Here is a 17,543-nt window from a genome sequence, read left to right on the forward strand (position 1 = left end):
AAAAAATCATTATGTATTATATAATGAATGCTCAGTTATCAGAATGCATAATTTACTCTTTGTAGATTGTTTGTAAGCATTTTTAGTATCCCAAAATTCCATGTCCATACAAATAACCTCCTACTCAACTTTACAGCCATTTTTTCCCTGTAGAAATAGAACCTTTAAACCATCATATCTCTAGTTTTAGCAATATCTTATTTTGGCATTATTCACAATTTTGGAAAATATGGTTTTTGTTTTTATTTTGTGTGGATAATAGTAGACTGATGACTGAAACTTCCGTTAGAAAACATTTTGATAATCTTGCTTCAACTTCTTTTTTCTCTTTCTGTTTTTCTCCGTCACAATATTTTAAACTTTGAGCTCTCATACAATGTTACTTTTTCCTTCTCTAATTTATATAATGATGAGGATGAGGAGGATTTTATTGAGTTATATATATGCCAGGCATATTATCTATAATTATAATAAATATTATATTATCTATAGTTCTTATAAGAAATTTGCAAGGCATATGGTATTATTCCTGATTTACTGATAAGAACTACAGGGCTCAGGGAGTTTATATTACTAGCTTATGGTCACATAGCTTAGTAAGTTATGGAACTAAAATTCAAACCTTAGGTTCATGTTAATTCCAAAGCCCCTGGTTTCCCCTCTGTATCTGTGCTGTCCAGTATGGTAGCCGCTGGACAGATATGACTTTTTGAGCACTTGAAATATGACTAACGCAATTGAGAAGTGCTGTAAGTATGAAGGTACACACTGGATTTTGAACACTTGGTGTGAACAAAAGAATATAAAATATCAATAATTTAAAATTTTTGATCACATTGAAATGATAATATTTTGGATATATTAGACAAAATAAAATTACTAACATTATTTTTCTTTTTTCTTTTTTAATGTAATTTCTAGAAAATTTTAAATTACATCTGTGGCTCTCATTTGTGGCATATGTTTATGTTTCTGTGGGACAGTGCTGATCAAAATTACATTGTCTCTAGTGATCTCACTAGTTTGCCCCTTCCAGATCAGGGATATGACGGGCAACCCCTTGACCAAAGTGCCCTGCCTGAGGTACAGCCTTCTTGAGATTCACTATCCTCCAACAAGCACACAAGTAAACAAACACATGTAGCCCCCCAATCTTTTATCTAATTAATTAATATATGTGAACCGTTAGGGCCTGTTTGCAAGTAAGAAAATTGAGAGGTATGCTCAGAACTTAAGAAGTCAATTGTTTTACTATAGAAGGAATATATGCAGTGTAATAAAAATGTGATTTCAATGTTTATTTAAATCAAAACAGAAGTTTAACATATCCATATCTCATTAAATAATTAATTAGAACTCTTTGGTCTATAACCTTTCTGAGTCACATTCACTGTTTGATATTATAAAGTGACTGAGATTGCAAAGAGGATGCTTTTAATAATTGTATTCTTAATCACTGCCAACTTATATTTAAAAGAAACTAAAGCTACTTATGGAGATTTTCAAGTTTTATTTTAATGCATTTGAAAACTTGATGAAACTTGATAAAAGAATTTACTGGTCACTTTCCTTAAATCAAGGACCATTTTGGATTGGCTCAATTTTCTGAGTCCTCAGGGGTTCCCAAGACTATTTTTTCTTAGCAATACTAATAATCACTTCATCAAAAAAGAAAAAAGTTGCCAACTTCTTTAAGGAAGTTCAGGTACTAGGACTCAAATAAGTTATGTGGATTGAACAGATAACTAGATACTGTACTGATATGCTTCTGGCTCAATGGACAATGGATATACAACTTTTCTAGAGCTACTTGGTAAAAATAAAATTATAATTCCAGAAGAGATTTACACATTTTTAAACAAGTATTTACCATGATTTTATTTTCTCCGGCTGCATTTGGAATACAAAACTGAGGATATCTCTGAATTATTAATCTGGTTCAATTTCACAAGAGGAATCAGTTAGGCTGAAATTAAACTATTGTCACCAGGAAGACACAATATTACTGGACTTTGGATATGCGTGTATGTGATTCCCAGAATAGTTACATGGAAATCGTTGAACATAAAGCAATCGTATATATTTTTGTGGGTACATACTTATGAATGTGAAGTATAGTAAAGGTCTGAAAGAATATACATTCCAGACTAGTTGTTGGTGGGAGTGGGGATGTTAAAGGAATCAAAGGGGAATTTTATCCTTACTTGTAGGATTTTTTAAAACAAGAAATATATATGTATATATATTTGTATAGTTATTTAAAAATAAAAATAATAGAAGATAAAATACAAAATTACCTCGATTTTAAAATGGAAGTCTGGAGGTAGATTTGTAGTAGGCCATTGTTGAGTATACCCTAGAGTTCTAGATACAGTCGTCCCTCCGTATCCACTGGGTATTGGTTCTAGGACCTCCCCACCTCTACCCCACTGCTGTGGATGCCAGAATCCACAGAGATTAGGTCCCTTATGTAAAATAGCACAGTGTTTGCACATTGCCTACACTTATCTTCCCATGTATTTTAAATTGTCTCTAGGTTACTTCTAATACTTAACAGTGCAAATGCTATGTAATAGATGTAAGTACAATGTAAATGATATGTAAATAGTTGCCCGTAGGAAGCAATTTCAAGTTTGGCTTTTTGGAACTTTCTGGAATTTTTTTTCCAAGTATTTTCTCTCCGTGGTTGGTTGAATCTGTGGATGTGGAACCTACAGATAGAGAGGGTTGACTGTAATTTCAATTGGTTAAATTTCAATAGCTTGCTATATTGTCCTCCCTCATATTTTAAGTTTCCATAATACCAGCTGCTTGTGTTTGCCTATACATACCAGAAGCCTTCTCTCATCTGGGCATTACTCGGTGCTATTCACTGCCTAAAATCTCCTCCCCTTCTCTCCTTGACTAGCTTAGAAGTAGCTTTTTCTAGGAAAGCTTTCTCAGGGCTCCACCTCTCCGTGCTGATAGTGTTCTTACCTGAAAGCCTTTGCATATTCTGCCAAGAAACTTGGACTTATCTTCTTGGCAAAAGAGAACTTTTATTCTTTTAGGTAAAAGAATAGCATCATTAGGTTTGTACTGCAGTGTCTATGTGAATGGCAGTACCCATCCTCTTTAACTATGGACAACAAAGAAAGGAGAATGTAATCTTTTAGAGCTTTGTACCCTATTTAGCATTGCTTTCTCTCTTCCTTTCACTTGGATCATCTGGAAAATTTAAGGCTGCTCATTGTAGAATGACTTCTTACGTCATTTGAGTAGTGAAGGACCATCTTATCTAAATTCTTACTCTATACCCAGATTTTTACCTAATTCAGAACTGTTATACAAGGAACTTAAAAATCAGGGGGACCTATTTATTTGGGTTGGGTATTTGTGATAAAAAGGAAATGACTGAAGTGGCACCAATTACTCAAGTATTCGATGTTCTCGGCCCTGGTTCAAGGCAAAGTAGAATGCTTCTTCCAATTTCGGCATTCTCACTCAGGATGAATGAGGATATGGATGACTATGATGTTAATGAGCCCTTGTGAGCCAGGATTTACTGTGCTGGGCCATCTCTTTCATTTATATGGGTTTGCTTTCTGGATGAAGTTGTGAGAAGGTCAAGTTGGAACTCCAGGCATCATCTGAACAAGTAAGATGTGTATCTCAGCAGCCTAATCTCTCACTTGGGCTTAGCCTTTCTTATAGTGCCCTTGGCCTAGCCTGTCAGAAATTGGACTGCTTCTGATAGCTTTTGTTATCAGTCAGAATAGTAGGGCACTATTAGCCCAGCTATTTTTTTTCTTAGTTAAAAGAGATAACATTGGGATAACAGTAGAAATTAAAACGTTTCTCTAGCCAGGCTGTGTTAAAGCTCATTGTTATCTCTGATTCATCATAGATCCTAAATCACTACCTGAATCCTAAATGTAGTTTGTATGACTTTTCATTTTCTTACCACCAAGAGGACAAAATGGAATATTCTTTAGAAATATTCTCAATACAGAGCCCCTCCTCTGCTTTATATTTTATTATCCTTCAGTATTCAATAATTATAAACAGGATGCTAAGAAATCTTCTTTACAATTCTATATCAATTTTTGTTATTTTGGGTTCTTTAAAAAAGATTCTTTTCCTGCGTTATATTATTTCATTATGCAAAGATAATTCCTCCTTGTTCCTGAAATTTTGCATGGTCTTCATGCCTCAGAATGAGGCTTGGTGTCTGTAGCAAATAAAATTAAGAATTAGAGTGTTTTTGCAGAAATCTAGGTTTTTTTTTCTCTTCTTAGAAATTTTACATGGTTTATACTGTATTACTAGCCCTTATTTGCCATAAATTAGCCAATAAGTTAGCCAGAAATAGAAGCTTAAAAATATCTACTAGATTGTTTCTTCAGATTTTATTAGGAATGCTAAATTATTGAACTCCATGGACTCCAAAATTCTGTTCTGTTTATTTTTTCACCTATATGAAGAGAGAAAATAATAATAATAATTTCCTTACCTTACCTGTTTCTTGAACTTTAATTTGGAGGCGACATAGTGTAGTGGGTAAGAGCAATCACTTTAGGGCCACACTGCTGGATTTGAATTGTGTTCTACATTATATTTACTTATTCAGTTTTCTTAATTATAAAAAGAAGATAATCATAATAATACTTTAAAGTGGTGCTGAGGTTTAAATGAGTTAGTACATGTAAAGTGATTTGAAGGGCCTGGCATGTGGTAAGAGCTGAAAGGTGTTATTTTAATACTTGACTGATTCTTTTCTTTTCTTTTCTTTTTTTTTTGCTATGGGATCTTAGTTCCCTGACCAGGGATTGGACCTCGGCCCTGGCAGTGAAAGCCCTGAGTCCTAACCACTGGACTGCCAAGGAATTCCCCTCTTTTCTATCTTGTGTAGTTTATTTCTTTAGAGTACAAGTATAAATATATATCCTACGTGCACGTGTGTGCTCCAAGTATCTGTCACCTGGATGGCCCATAATCCTCCTATCTCCTGGGGTTACCTTTTCTAGCAAAATGGCTCCAGTTCGAATCCCTAATATAATAGGTTGTCTCAAGTCCTCTCTAACATCTCTGGGGCTTACTAGGGGGAGGGAGGACAGTATGGTTCTCTTGCTGTAATTTCTTGCTCTCACTAAGTATTACAGCCCTGCTGCTTCTCCTCCTTATGGCTGATGACTTTTCTTTCCCTTAACTTTCCTGTTTCCTTCATATGCATCAAGGAATTTTCCCAATAAAGAGTATTCCTTTTTAAGAGGACTTCTACCTTCCTTCTAAAGCAGAGCAGGACTATTCAATAAAACTTTCCATGATTTTGGAAATGATCTCTAATCTCTGCTGTATAGTAAGTTCTCCACTAGTCACATGTGACTACTGAGCCCTTGAAAAGTGGCTAGAGCAATTGAGGAATATTCAATTAATTTTAAATGTAAAGAGCCACATGAGATTAGTGAGTACCACGTTGAACAGCACAGTTTTGGATTCTATCTGCTTCAAAGTACGGTCAGATTTTTCTTCCTGTAATACATCTATCAGCTTTAATATTTTAAATTAGAATGTAAAAATTTTTACTTTTTTTTACACTTAGTTTAGTTGTATGGATGCACCGATACTTCTATACATGGAAGATTTTAGAAAATTAGTAGGAATGGTGGATTATATCTAAATTAGAAGTCTCAGGATTTTGTCTAGCAACAAATGTGTACATAGGTGTGCATTCTTTTCTTAACACAGGAACTAGCTTTATCCTTTCAGGGTATTAATTTTTTTAATATTGCTTTTCAAAAAGTATGAAAGGATTTAGGAATACTCTGTAAAGTTCGTATCCCATGAGCTTCACATGAACTGCTGTGCTGTTGGAGATGCTGTTGACCATCTAAAGTGGTCCCACATTGACGAGGCTGGAACCCCCCCAAAAAAGGTGCTGTCGACATCCAGAATTGCCCCACCTCGGCTTTGTTGCTCCTGCTGCAACCAGCAACTACTCTTTTGGAGCCAGGGGCAGGAAGCTTCTCTTTTTCCTCCTGCCTTTTGATATCCTACTAGTGTCTCCTGATAGCAGAACTTAACAGGAAACTGGCTGGCAAGGAGCCTAGGAAATGTAATTTTCAGAATCCAAGCACCAAGTGTAGAACGGAGTATAGGAGGGGTGGGTTTGGGGCTGAAAGATAATAGGTAACTGACCAGTATACCTTGCTGGAAGCAAATGATGATGAGATGATAAGTAAATGTGTGTGTGTGTGTGTGTGTGTGTATGTATATGTATATGTATATATGTTTGTATGTATGTGTATCACAAATGTTTTTTTTTATTATACACTCTGTTCTGTGCTTTGATTTTTGTTTCACTTGTTCGACTTCAGTTGTTTTATATTGGTTCATTAAATTTATAATTCTCTATTTGTGGTTGTAGGGTATTTCATTCTATGAAATGTGCCATAATATATTTCACCAGCCCCCTACTGATGGACATTTAGATTGTTTCCAGTCTTTTGCAATTACAAATGATGCTTCAATGAAAATTGTTTCATATATAATTTTGCACATGTGACCATATTTATAGAATAAATTCCTAGAAGAAGAATTGCTATCAGATAGTGATAATTTGTAATTTATAATTTTCAGTTATAAACCATATGGCATGTCTTACTCTTGCCAATATACCTTTCATTCATGATTCAATGTTTGGCTGTGCATTTACATAGAAATGCTGAAAACACTAGATCATATGATAGAGACACTGTATAATCACAGACAAGGCCCTCAGTTGCAGAGTATGGCAGTGGGAATTGGCCTTGGGATTTACAAGGTTACAGGAGAATACGGCCTTTAGCTGGACTAATGTCGGAAGGAAGGGAGGTGGATGATTAAACAGCAAAAAGTCTAAGGACTAGGGACTACACATTGGGCCTGGAATAATGCAAGAAGGAAAAATAGAATAAAGAGAGAGAGGTTGTTTGCATAGATGCCGCTTAAACACCTAAACAAGCCTGAAGCCCATGAAACTCAGTACAAAAGAAAATGCCTCTTCATAAATAGCAGAAGAATTGTTTCTAAAATGACTGTTGACATTTAGAAGTATTTTCTGGCTATTCCTCAACCCCATCCATTATTAATACACGTTTGCTAAAAATGTTAAACTACATATGTGGATGTGAATATGATTTTAAAATGAAAGTCTTCCTTTAGCTTTTTCCAGAGATAATAGTTATAAGTTTGGTGTCATTTTTACTATGCATACACCCAAATGCACACGTACATATTCACACATTTTTTTTTAAACAGGAAAGGTTTTATACTATATGTATTTGTTCTCCAACCTTTTGTAATCTCCAGCTTGAAAAACCAATATAGCATGGCTCTTTTTCCATGTAGATATATCTTATTCATTTTAATGATTACACACTGTTCTGTAGTATTTAAGCACCCAAAATTATTTTACATTCACTACTGGTGAATGTTTTTCAGGTTGTTTCTAAGTTTCATTGTTTCTAAAAATGCTGCAGTAAATGTGCTAAAGTTTTCTATAGATCAGGTTCTGTTTTCTTGAGCATCATCTCATGCTTTCTCTAAACAAGTAATATCTAGAGTAGTAATTAGTTTGGAGGCAAAAAATACCATTCACTATGGAAACATATTCCTATGTATAACCATCTCTTCTTTGCAAATACCTAAAATGTTAGTTGTTGTTCATTGAATAACTGAAAGTTTTGTGTTAACTTCAGTATGATGAACCAAAGTTTTAGCTGTTTCTGCCACAGACTTGCAATTTAAAGTGAGAAAGATGAACTTTACTTACGATATAGTAAAGAATGTTTGAGGATGAAAAAGATGATGTATGTGAAACATTTTGAGTTTCTCTTAGGAATAATAAGATGTAATACTGTTTAAAATACAGATGCATTATCTTCAGACTTCCTCTTGTGAAAGACCATATCAAATATAAACCATATAGTTATTTTCCTAGAGTACCTTATCTCCTGGAATAGCTGATGATTGGTTGTGGAAGTTGTGAAGGTATAGGAAGGAGACTGCTTGGTAGCTGATGTGGTGCAGTGGGACTCATTTAGACTGTGAGTCTAATCCAACCTCCAGCACAGTGTGGCACTGAGAGCTAGTCCTGCTACTTTGACTCTTCATAAGTCATCTCACATTCTCCTTTTAATTATTTCACAGTTGTATTATGAAAAGTCAAGATGAACTGAGATGAAACATAAGGACACTACTTTAAAAAACTTACTGTTTATATGCTTAGGATGATTCCAGGGGTTAGGAATATTAGTGTGTCTGGGGCACATCTGTGAGGTCTATTATTATGCCCTTTCAAGAAGACTAGTGAAAAAATGGTAAGAGAAAGGATTGAGAGAAAGATGAGACACAGGTTTCTGACTAAATTATAACTTTAGCAGGACATCAGAGTTTTATTTCTCATAAGATTCATTAAGTACCATTCCTTATTTTTTCATGAACCAAACAGACAGAATATTGATCAACTGAAATTATCAGATAAAAGGTAGTATAGATTAAAAAAATTTTTTTGAGTGTTACTGCTTAGGAGAATTCAAGCTAGGATCTGGCTTACATTTATATAACATGTTCTGGTTCATAGATCACATTTAGACTTTATAAATTCAAGTTCATTAATTGCTAGAGTTTCACCTTTTAGCTCTTTTTAAAACTGGTTATCACATATATAATTTTCTAATCTTTAGAAAGTTCATTTGTTTTTTGAGAGCAAATTACTTGTCTATGTCAAGGTTCCCAGTGGTTTATATTTTAGGTACATAAGAACTCTAAAAATGTAATCAGTTTCAGTTATTTTAATTGCACTTAAGTTTTGCATCTCTTCCTTAGAGAGGTTTTGATTTTCTTTTCTTTTTTTACATTTAGGGCTACTTCTTGAGTTTTTATTTTTAAATGTTTTTGTTTTTTATCCTTTTGGGATAACTTCTTCCATAGTAGGTGATAGAAAGGATTCCTTGAATTTTTTGAAATCTATAATTATAGTTGTTTACTTCCTAGTAGTGTTAAGGGCCTGTGGGCACATTTTATTGATTGGAGTATTGTTAAATATTTTTAATTATTTAAAAAACTACAGGATATACTTATACATAAGGATTGTTTGTTTTCAAAGCTGGATCACCTTAGCTAAAATTATAACTTACATTTACCTTTTCTCTTTATCCTCCTTCACTGTTTTGTTTTCCTCCACAGCATTTGTCACCTTCTATTTCTAATGTAAATACAATTTCCTTTTTTTGTTTATTTGCTTGTTTATGGCCTATCTTCCTTACTAAATTAATATCTCCCTGAATGCAAAGATTTTTATCCTTTCTGTTGACTGTGATCCAATGCTTAAAAAAGGCACTGTATAAGCACCCACACAGCTTTCCAATTTTTAAATTTAATTTGTAAAAGCATTTAGTCAGAACTTGTAATTTTGAGAATATTGACCTTGTTTTAAATGTTCATTATAGTGAACTCCAACTCATCTGAAATATAAATAATTGGAACGTTTATGTCACCATCTTTTTAAAATTCTTATGAAAGTCATATGCCTTCTTACTCCCATCCCCTCAAATAAGGAACTTATTTAAAAATTCAATCCTTATAGTATAATTTAGAGTCTACATATTAAGCCCAGTCTCTTGCAAGTTTCTGGGTTAGTGGTGATAACTGATTTTCATATTGGTGTTAATAATGGTGATTTTCATGTGCCTTAAGATCCTGAAATGTCTTCTGAAATTATGGCATAGTGGGAAGCAAATTCAGGAAAATAATGGTGGCATCTTCTCTCAAACTATCCAGTCAGCAAATCACAATATAAAATGAGTATTTTTAAAACTTGAGTAAAGAATAATATGAAAATCTTATATATTATCATAATATTTTAAATGGAAAAATATTGCTTTATAATATGTGTGAGAAGTATTATTAGGAAAGTATTTAATATCTCTTTTATTCATTTTAGATAAGATGGGAAAAAAACATCACATTGGGGGAACCACCAGGATTCTTACATTCTTGGTGGTGGTAAGTATCTTTAATTCCATTTTCACTAGATTGATGATGCATTTCAGTAGGCCTGCACTGTACCTGTTTATGATTTCATGCCTCTCATTTATACTTTTTCATTTTCTACAATTATTTTCTGAAAGGTAGCACTTAGAAAAATAAAAAACAAACTCAAAACCAGCATTAATGTTATTTAACTTAAAGATACTTCTATTAAATCAAGCTGGAATTGTGACCAGTGTGTGGAATCTCCAGCTAGAAGTATGATATTGTATTAGTCAGCTCTGGCTACCGTAATAAAATACCATAGACTGGGTGGCTTAAACAACAGAAATTTATTTTCACACAGTTCTGGAGGCTAGAAATCCAAGATCAAGCTGCTGAGCATGGTCTGTTTCTGGTGAGAACTCTCTTCCTGGCTTGTAGATGGCTGCCTTCTTACTGTGTCCTCACATGGCAGAGAGAGAGAATGAGAGAGAGAGACCAAGCACGTGCTAGCTAACTAACTAGCTTTCTGGTGTCTCTTTTTATAAGGGCACTAATTGCCCATGAGGGCCCCACCCATGTGACCTCATCTAAACCCGAGGCTACTGAAGGTAGTGGTGGTGATGGTGGTAAATTATTAGGAGAGAGAATAGTCCAAAAAAGTTTGAAGTAATTCTGTATAGACTCAGAGCTAGAACTGACTAGGAATGTACACAAAGATGGTCAGTCAGTACTAAAGGCCCAGTTGATATCAGAACTTATAAATTTTATTGTGGTACAAGTATGCCCAGGTATGTGACTTTTCTGCAGCAGTAGTTGTTGGTCTAGGTATTCAAATGGACAAGCTAGGCTTTTCTTTTTCTTTTATTTTTAAAAAATTTCTTCAGTTAGGAGCATTTCCTGTTCAGTACTTTATACATTCATCTCTCAACATCTTATTCAAAAGAAAAAGCAAAAGTTCTCTTCTAGTGCTGTGCACGTGGTTTCCTTGGTCCGTTACTTCATGCCATCATCTTTTTAATCTCTCTCCTGAAAACGTGCTTTACTAGAAGTTCCATGGTGAATAGAACCACACTTGGTCAGTTGTGGTTGTGGGTTTCCCTTATTTGTCTCACATATGTATGTCAGGAACAGGTGCAGTCCTTTGGTTCAGAGTTGTTCCTTTATTTGGAACAACGGTTCACTGCAGTTAAGCAGTGTCATTGTGCTGTTTTCCTGGGGTTTAAGACTGACCTCTTGTAACATATAGTGGTATAAAAGTCAGTTTTTCATTTTACATAGCCTGTATTTATGATATCTAGATCTAAACTAGAAATGCTTAATTATTTGCTGAATGTAGTTGAGTTTCCCACTTGTTGACACCCTTATATTTTGTATGTTTCCTATTAGGTCTGCAAAGTGACACAAGAAACCACTTAGAAGTCTGTCCCTATTGGATTAGTGGGTTAACAAAATGAGGATTTTAAGTTTTTCATTATAGAATTAATTCTATTTCTTGCACCTGTTTCTGTTTTACTCCCTTTCTCATGAATTTAACCTATCCTCTTACTGTAAATGGTTGATAAAAACTCACTGAATACTTTGGCTTTTTGCTTCCATCAGACTTTAGTTTTTTTGGTCTTTGCTATCAGAAGGTATAGCTCTTAAATCTGCTGTTGCCTTTCCTTTTTCTATGGCTGTTAGATTCAGGGGAGCTCTTCCTCTGTGGTTTTGGTATTTTAAGAAATTTTTACTTAGTTAGAGATATCAAAGAAATTGTAAATAATGAGCATAAATATTTTTAGACCATATTTATTTTAATTTAAATCTAACACATGCAAAAGGTACATTATTTTCAGTGTTTTTAATGTTCTTCCCTAAAACTATCAATACTAATGTACCTTTTGAGGGGCCTACTTTGTCGATATAAATCAGTGATTCTTAATGATTTTGAAGTCATGGGGTCCTCTGAGAACTGATGAAAAGCTGTGTATCCCCTCTTCCAGGAAACTGCCCAGATCCTAAGCTTTCCTGATCATTGTGTGTAGCCAGCCATGACTGTGGGCCTTAAATCCAGCAGAGGATTGATGGATGGAAAAAAGATGACTTTTTTTTTTCAGCTGTTTCAGTGGTCCCTTTAATTTTTTGTTTTTAATTAAGACTTTATTTATCTTTTAGAGTAGTTTTCAGTAGGTTCACAACAAAATTGAGGGGAAGGTAGAGATTTTCCTTATACCTCCTGCTTCCACACATATATAGCCTTCCCATTATCAACATTCCCCACCAGAGTGGTACATTGCTGTAATTGATGAACCTACATTAACACACTAAATCACTCAAAGTCCATAATTTGCATTACAGTTCATTTTTGGTGTTGTACATTCTATGGGTTTGAACAAATGTATAATGACATGTATCCATAATTATAGTAATATACAGAGTATTTTCACTGTCCTAAAAATCTATGCTCTGCCTCTTCATCCCTCCCCACCCACCCTCCACCCCTGGTACTCACTGATCCTTTTATTGTCTCCATAGTTTTGCCTTTTCCAGAATGTCATTTAGTTGAAATCATACAGTATGTGGCCTTTTCAGATTGGATTTTTTCACTTAGTTATATGCATTTAAAGTTTCTCCATGCCTTTCCATGGCTTGTTAGCTCTTTTCTTTTAGTGCTGAATAATATTCCATTGTCTGGATGTACCATGGTTTAATTATTCATTCACCTACTGAAGGACATCTTGGTTGCTTCCAAGCTTGGCAATTATGAAAAAGCTGTTATAAACATCCATGTGTAGGTTTTTATGTAGCCATACATTTTTAGTTCCTTTGGGTATATACCAAAGAGTGTAATTGTTGGATCATATGCTAAGAATATGTTTAGTTTTGTAAGAAGCTGCCAAACTGTCTTCTAGACTGGTTGTACCATTTTCCATTCCCACCAGCAACAAATGAGAGTTTCTGTTGCTCCACATCCTGGCTAGCATTTGTTGCTATCAGTGTTTCAGATTTTGGCAGTTCTAATAGGTGTGTAGTGGTATCTCATTGTATTAATTTGCATTTCCCTGATGACATATGACGTGGAGCATCTTTTCATATGCTTATTTGTCATCTGTGTATCTTTTTTGGTGAGGTATCTGTTAAGGTCTTTGGCCCATTTTTTTTTTTTTTTTTTGTGGTACGCAGGCCTCTCACTGTTGTGGCCTCTCCCATTGCAGAGCACAGGCTCCGGACATGCAGGCTCAGCGGCCATGGCTCATGGGCCTAGCCACTCCACGGCATGTGGTGGACCGGGGCATGAACCTGTGTCCCCTGCATCAGCAGGCGGATTCTCAACCACTGCGCCACCAGGGAAGACCATGGCCCATTTTTCAATTGAGTTGTTTTTTTTTTTCTTATTGTTGAGTTTTAAGAGTTCTTTATGTATTTTGAATAACAGTCTTTTATCAGATGTGTGTTTTGCGTATATTTTCTCCCCGTCTGTGGCTCGTCTTCTCATTATCTTGACGTTGCCCTTTGCAGAACAGAAGTTTTTAATTTTAACAAAATCTAGTTTATCAATTATTTCTTTTATGTATTGCGCCTTTAATGTTATACCTAAAAAATCATTGCCATACTCAAGGTTATCTTGGTTTTCTTGTAAGTTAACTTCTAGGAGCTTTATTGTTTTATACCTTACATCTAGGTCTGTGATCCATTTCGAGTGAATTTTTGTGAAGGATTTCTAGTGCCTACATTCTTTTTTTTTTTTTTTTTTTTGCATGGGGTGTTGTCTAGTTGTTGCAGTATCATTTGTTGAAATGACTATCTTTGATCCATTGTATTGCCTTTGTTCCTTTGTCAGATCAGTTGACTATATTTATATGGGACTATTTGTGGGCTCTCTTTTCTTTCCCATTGATATATTATCTATTCTTTACCAATACCACACTGTCTTGATTACTGTAGCTTTATAATAAGTCTTAAAGTTGGGTAGTATCAGTCTTCCATTTCTGTTCTTCTTTATTATTGTGTTGGCTATTCTGGGTCTTTTTCCTTTATAAACTTTAGAATCAGTTTGTCAGTATCCATGAAATAACTTGTTGGGATTTTGATTGGGATTGCATTGAATCTATAGATCAAGTTTAGAAGAACTGACATCTTGACAATATTGAGATGCCTGACCTTTTTATCCTTAACTCTTTAGAGCTGGGCTTCATAATCTGTGCCCTAGGTTAGGGATTCAGAACTGCCTTTTTTCAGGTTGTCCCTTTTTTTTTTTTTTTTTTTTTCTGACTGGGAAGGCTGTTGCTGCTGTTGAGGTCCAGATGATTAGGATAACGTGTATTCTTTGAGAACTTACTGCTTGCTCATTTGGTTATACTAAAAGTCCCTGTTGGATGGACCAGTTGCATTTTTATGATGACTTCTCACTTCTGTCTTTTATAGAATATTTGCAAGTGGAGTTTTCCTGTTGTTTAAGCCTTTTCACCAAATATTTACTGTGCAAAATTATGCTGCCTTCAAGGAAATAAGTAGTAGGAGAGATAAACAATTAATAGTATTATAACTGAGGTATGTACTGGTTATAATAGCAGTACAGGAGGAATACTTACATCAGCTTGGGAGAGGTACGAAAGGCTACACAGGGAAAGTGAATCTGAGCTGATTTGAAAGTTGAGTGAGAAAAGGGTATTTAGGGCAAGGAATGGTTAGCATGAAATCTTAAAAGTGATCCTCATGCATTCAAGGAAAGGCAGGTCTCTTGGATCAGTTGAATTGTAGATGCAGTACTATGAGGTGATAGAATATAAGGCTAGAAACAAAGGCAGGGGTCAGACTATGAAGTCCTGGAGTACATCAAGGACTTTGGACTAGAACTCAAAGATTTTAAACAAGGTATATGACATGATTAGCTTTGTGCTTTTAGATACTTGGCATTACCATAGACATGGATTGAAAAGGATTGAGAGCAGAGGCAGAGTCTAGTTTACAGGGCAGTTGTTATTGTCCAGTTGAAAGGTTATTAGGTGATGGACCCCAGATAGTGAACACTGAGTGGAATAGATTGGAGGTGAATGAAGAAGTTGCCAAGTTTTAGATTTGGATGGTAGGATGAACACTGATGCCATTGATTGAGTGAGGGAGTATAGAGAGAGCAACAGGCTTTGGAAAAAAGACCATGATTTAGCTCTGACAGATTAAATTTTGAGATGCCTGTGTCACATTCAGAGAGAGATGCCCTATACAGTCAGAGATCTGGATCTGTAGGTCTGAGACAGGCCCATAATGGTTTGGGAATTATCAGCATAGACTATACTGTAGTGAAGAGTGTTCATGGGTGAAACTGCCAGTGTAACAAGTAAGAGCAGGGCCTGGGGTTGGGACTCTGGGGAAAGTCAACCTTTAAGTGTAGGTGGATAAAGAGGAGCCTCAAAAGAAAATACTTAGAGAGGAAGGAGGGTAGTCAGGAAAGAATAATGTATGGGAACCAGGAAAGGCATTCAAAGGAGAGATTAAATATGCAGCAGGTAAAAGTAAAACAAACAAACAAACAAAAAGCAACAACAAGTATTTTCCTGAATCGGGAAGTAAAGTGAACTTTGGTGGTCTTGGGGAGAACAGTTTCAGTGGAGTAGTGAAAGTGAAATTTAGAAGGCTGTTATATTTCATTTCTCCAGCTCCAAGTTTATGGAGAGTAGTTGAAGTGTGTGGTGATGTGTGTAGTAGTTTCAGGATTAACAATGGAACAGGACCTAACATTTTTATTTTTAAAATTGAATAGATTTGAGTATGTATATAGATTGAGGTGAAAAGAGTAAGAGAGGTTGAAGACGCATGAAAGAGCAATAAACATGCACAAAAATGCAGAATAAACTACAGGAGAGATGAGGGGCAAAGGCCTTGGAGAGAGAGGAGGAGGGGAATTTCTCCTTTTAGTATGGGATAGAGGAAAGTGTGTGATTTTACTTTCTGGAACTGTTTTTCTTGTTTTTGATATGATTTCCCTTATCATTTCTTTTCTTCTTTCCCACTTTGCACCATGCCCCAGTGCTGTCATATTTCTTAGGCCTCCCTCCTGTGTTCATTGCATTTACCTTGATCAAATCCCTCTTGAAAGCGTATTTCCTCTTAGTATGCTTTAATAAAAGCTCTCAACTCTCTTCCATGAATTTCAGAAATAAAAATGCCAAGAAACTTCTTTCCTCTGAAATTAATGTCCTTTTAGATTTGTGTAATTCAAAAATACACACTTTTTGAAACTTCCTATTTAAAGTTTTAATGGCAGAAACTGTGACTCAGTTTTATTTAATATTATATGTAAAACACCTTTTGAAGTAACTTCGGGCTCATGTATTTATATCCTGTAATTAAATATGTATAACATTGCAGAGAAAATAAACTAATAACTAAGATTATCATGAGAATCCAGTTTCTGTCACTTGGCAGTGGAAAGTCAAATCTTGCAGCAAGCTAGCACTCTAATGATTTTAGAATCTAACGATGCCATCAGGTATAGCTAAGAATAACCAAATACTTATGTGAAAATAATAGCATTGGAATTAGTCAGCAGGCTTACTAGAATGGTATAATATTTGTAATTGATAGACTAGTTCTTACTCATTAGTTCTTGCCTGTAATAGGCATTGCGTAGCTAATTATTTACTTGAATTAAGTTAAACTAAACATCAATATAAGACAATGTAGGCAACAACTAGGATAGAAGAAGAGTATAATCACAGTGATGAGGGAATAAATAGTATTAGCAAGAGAGAAAGCAAAGAACACAGGTGGTCAGGCTATAGGGGAGAAGGGAAATATGTCTGGGAGAGTAGGAAAGGAATGTGGAATACAGAGGAAGATTTGGTGGGGAGAAGACATTGTAAAAAAAAACTGATGGAATCTTCCATTAAATGCAAAGGATTAGAAAGGAAATTGAGGCAAATTTTACTTAATAAGGAAACTTTCTTTCTGGCCATAATAACTCTATGAGACTTTTCTAGAATACTTTTAATACCTTCATACTTATTTTAAAAGTACTTTAGTGTAAATCATCTTTGTATCTGCACAAAAGTCTGTAAAATACATAACAGATATTTTCTCTTTACATTAAAAAACTAAGGAACAAAAGTATTTGCTCAAGATCAAACTCAGAATTAAAGTTTTCTGAATTGTAACCAGTACTCATCTCAGTAACAGATATTATTTCTTAAATAGGGAGCAGAATTTAGTGGCCCACTATTAATAAGACACTAATTACAGCCCCCTTTTGAGCATCATGAGTGGCTAATTCCAGACAGTAGATATAAATGACTCAGAAAGGTTGTCTTTTCTGAGTCCAGTCTGTCTTGAGGCATCCATGGATCACTGGCAGCTTGTGTAGGGTGAGGAGGTGGTTGCCATAGGTTACTCAGGAAATGAGTTGGAGTACAGGGGTAGAAGGTAGGATAACAAAGTGTTTGCTATCTTATCCAGGACAGGTATCTATCTACCATACTCAACAGCTGATGGTGCTCACACTGCCAGAGCTGTATAAACCTGCCCATAATCAGGCATATAAGGCATCTTTGAAATAAGAATTTTTAATACCA

The 17,543-nt window shown here is 35.1% G+C and overlaps 1 protein-coding gene across 5 annotated transcripts in view; it reads left to right on the top strand.

Annotated features, from left to right (window-relative positions):
- SSBP2 (single stranded DNA binding protein 2) overlaps positions 1–17,543 on the top strand; it is a gene marked incomplete at its 3' end in the record, with an annotated part of 303,480 nt that overhangs the window by 80,242 nt on the left and 205,695 nt on the right. For all 5 annotated transcript variants that reach the window (XM_082622326.1, XM_082622324.1, XM_082622328.1 and 2 more), the window contains exon 3: positions 9,965–10,026. In XM_082622326.1, coding sequence (XP_082478452.1) covers positions 9,965–10,026 — 62 coding nt within the window. The remainder of the gene's footprint in view (positions 1–9,964; positions 10,027–17,543) is intronic.

Source organism: Mesoplodon mirus (assembly GCF_964341445.2).
Source record: "Mesoplodon mirus genome assembly, chromosome: 5".
Classification (NCBI taxonomy): Eukaryota; Metazoa; Chordata; class Mammalia; order Artiodactyla; family Ziphiidae; genus Mesoplodon; species Mesoplodon mirus.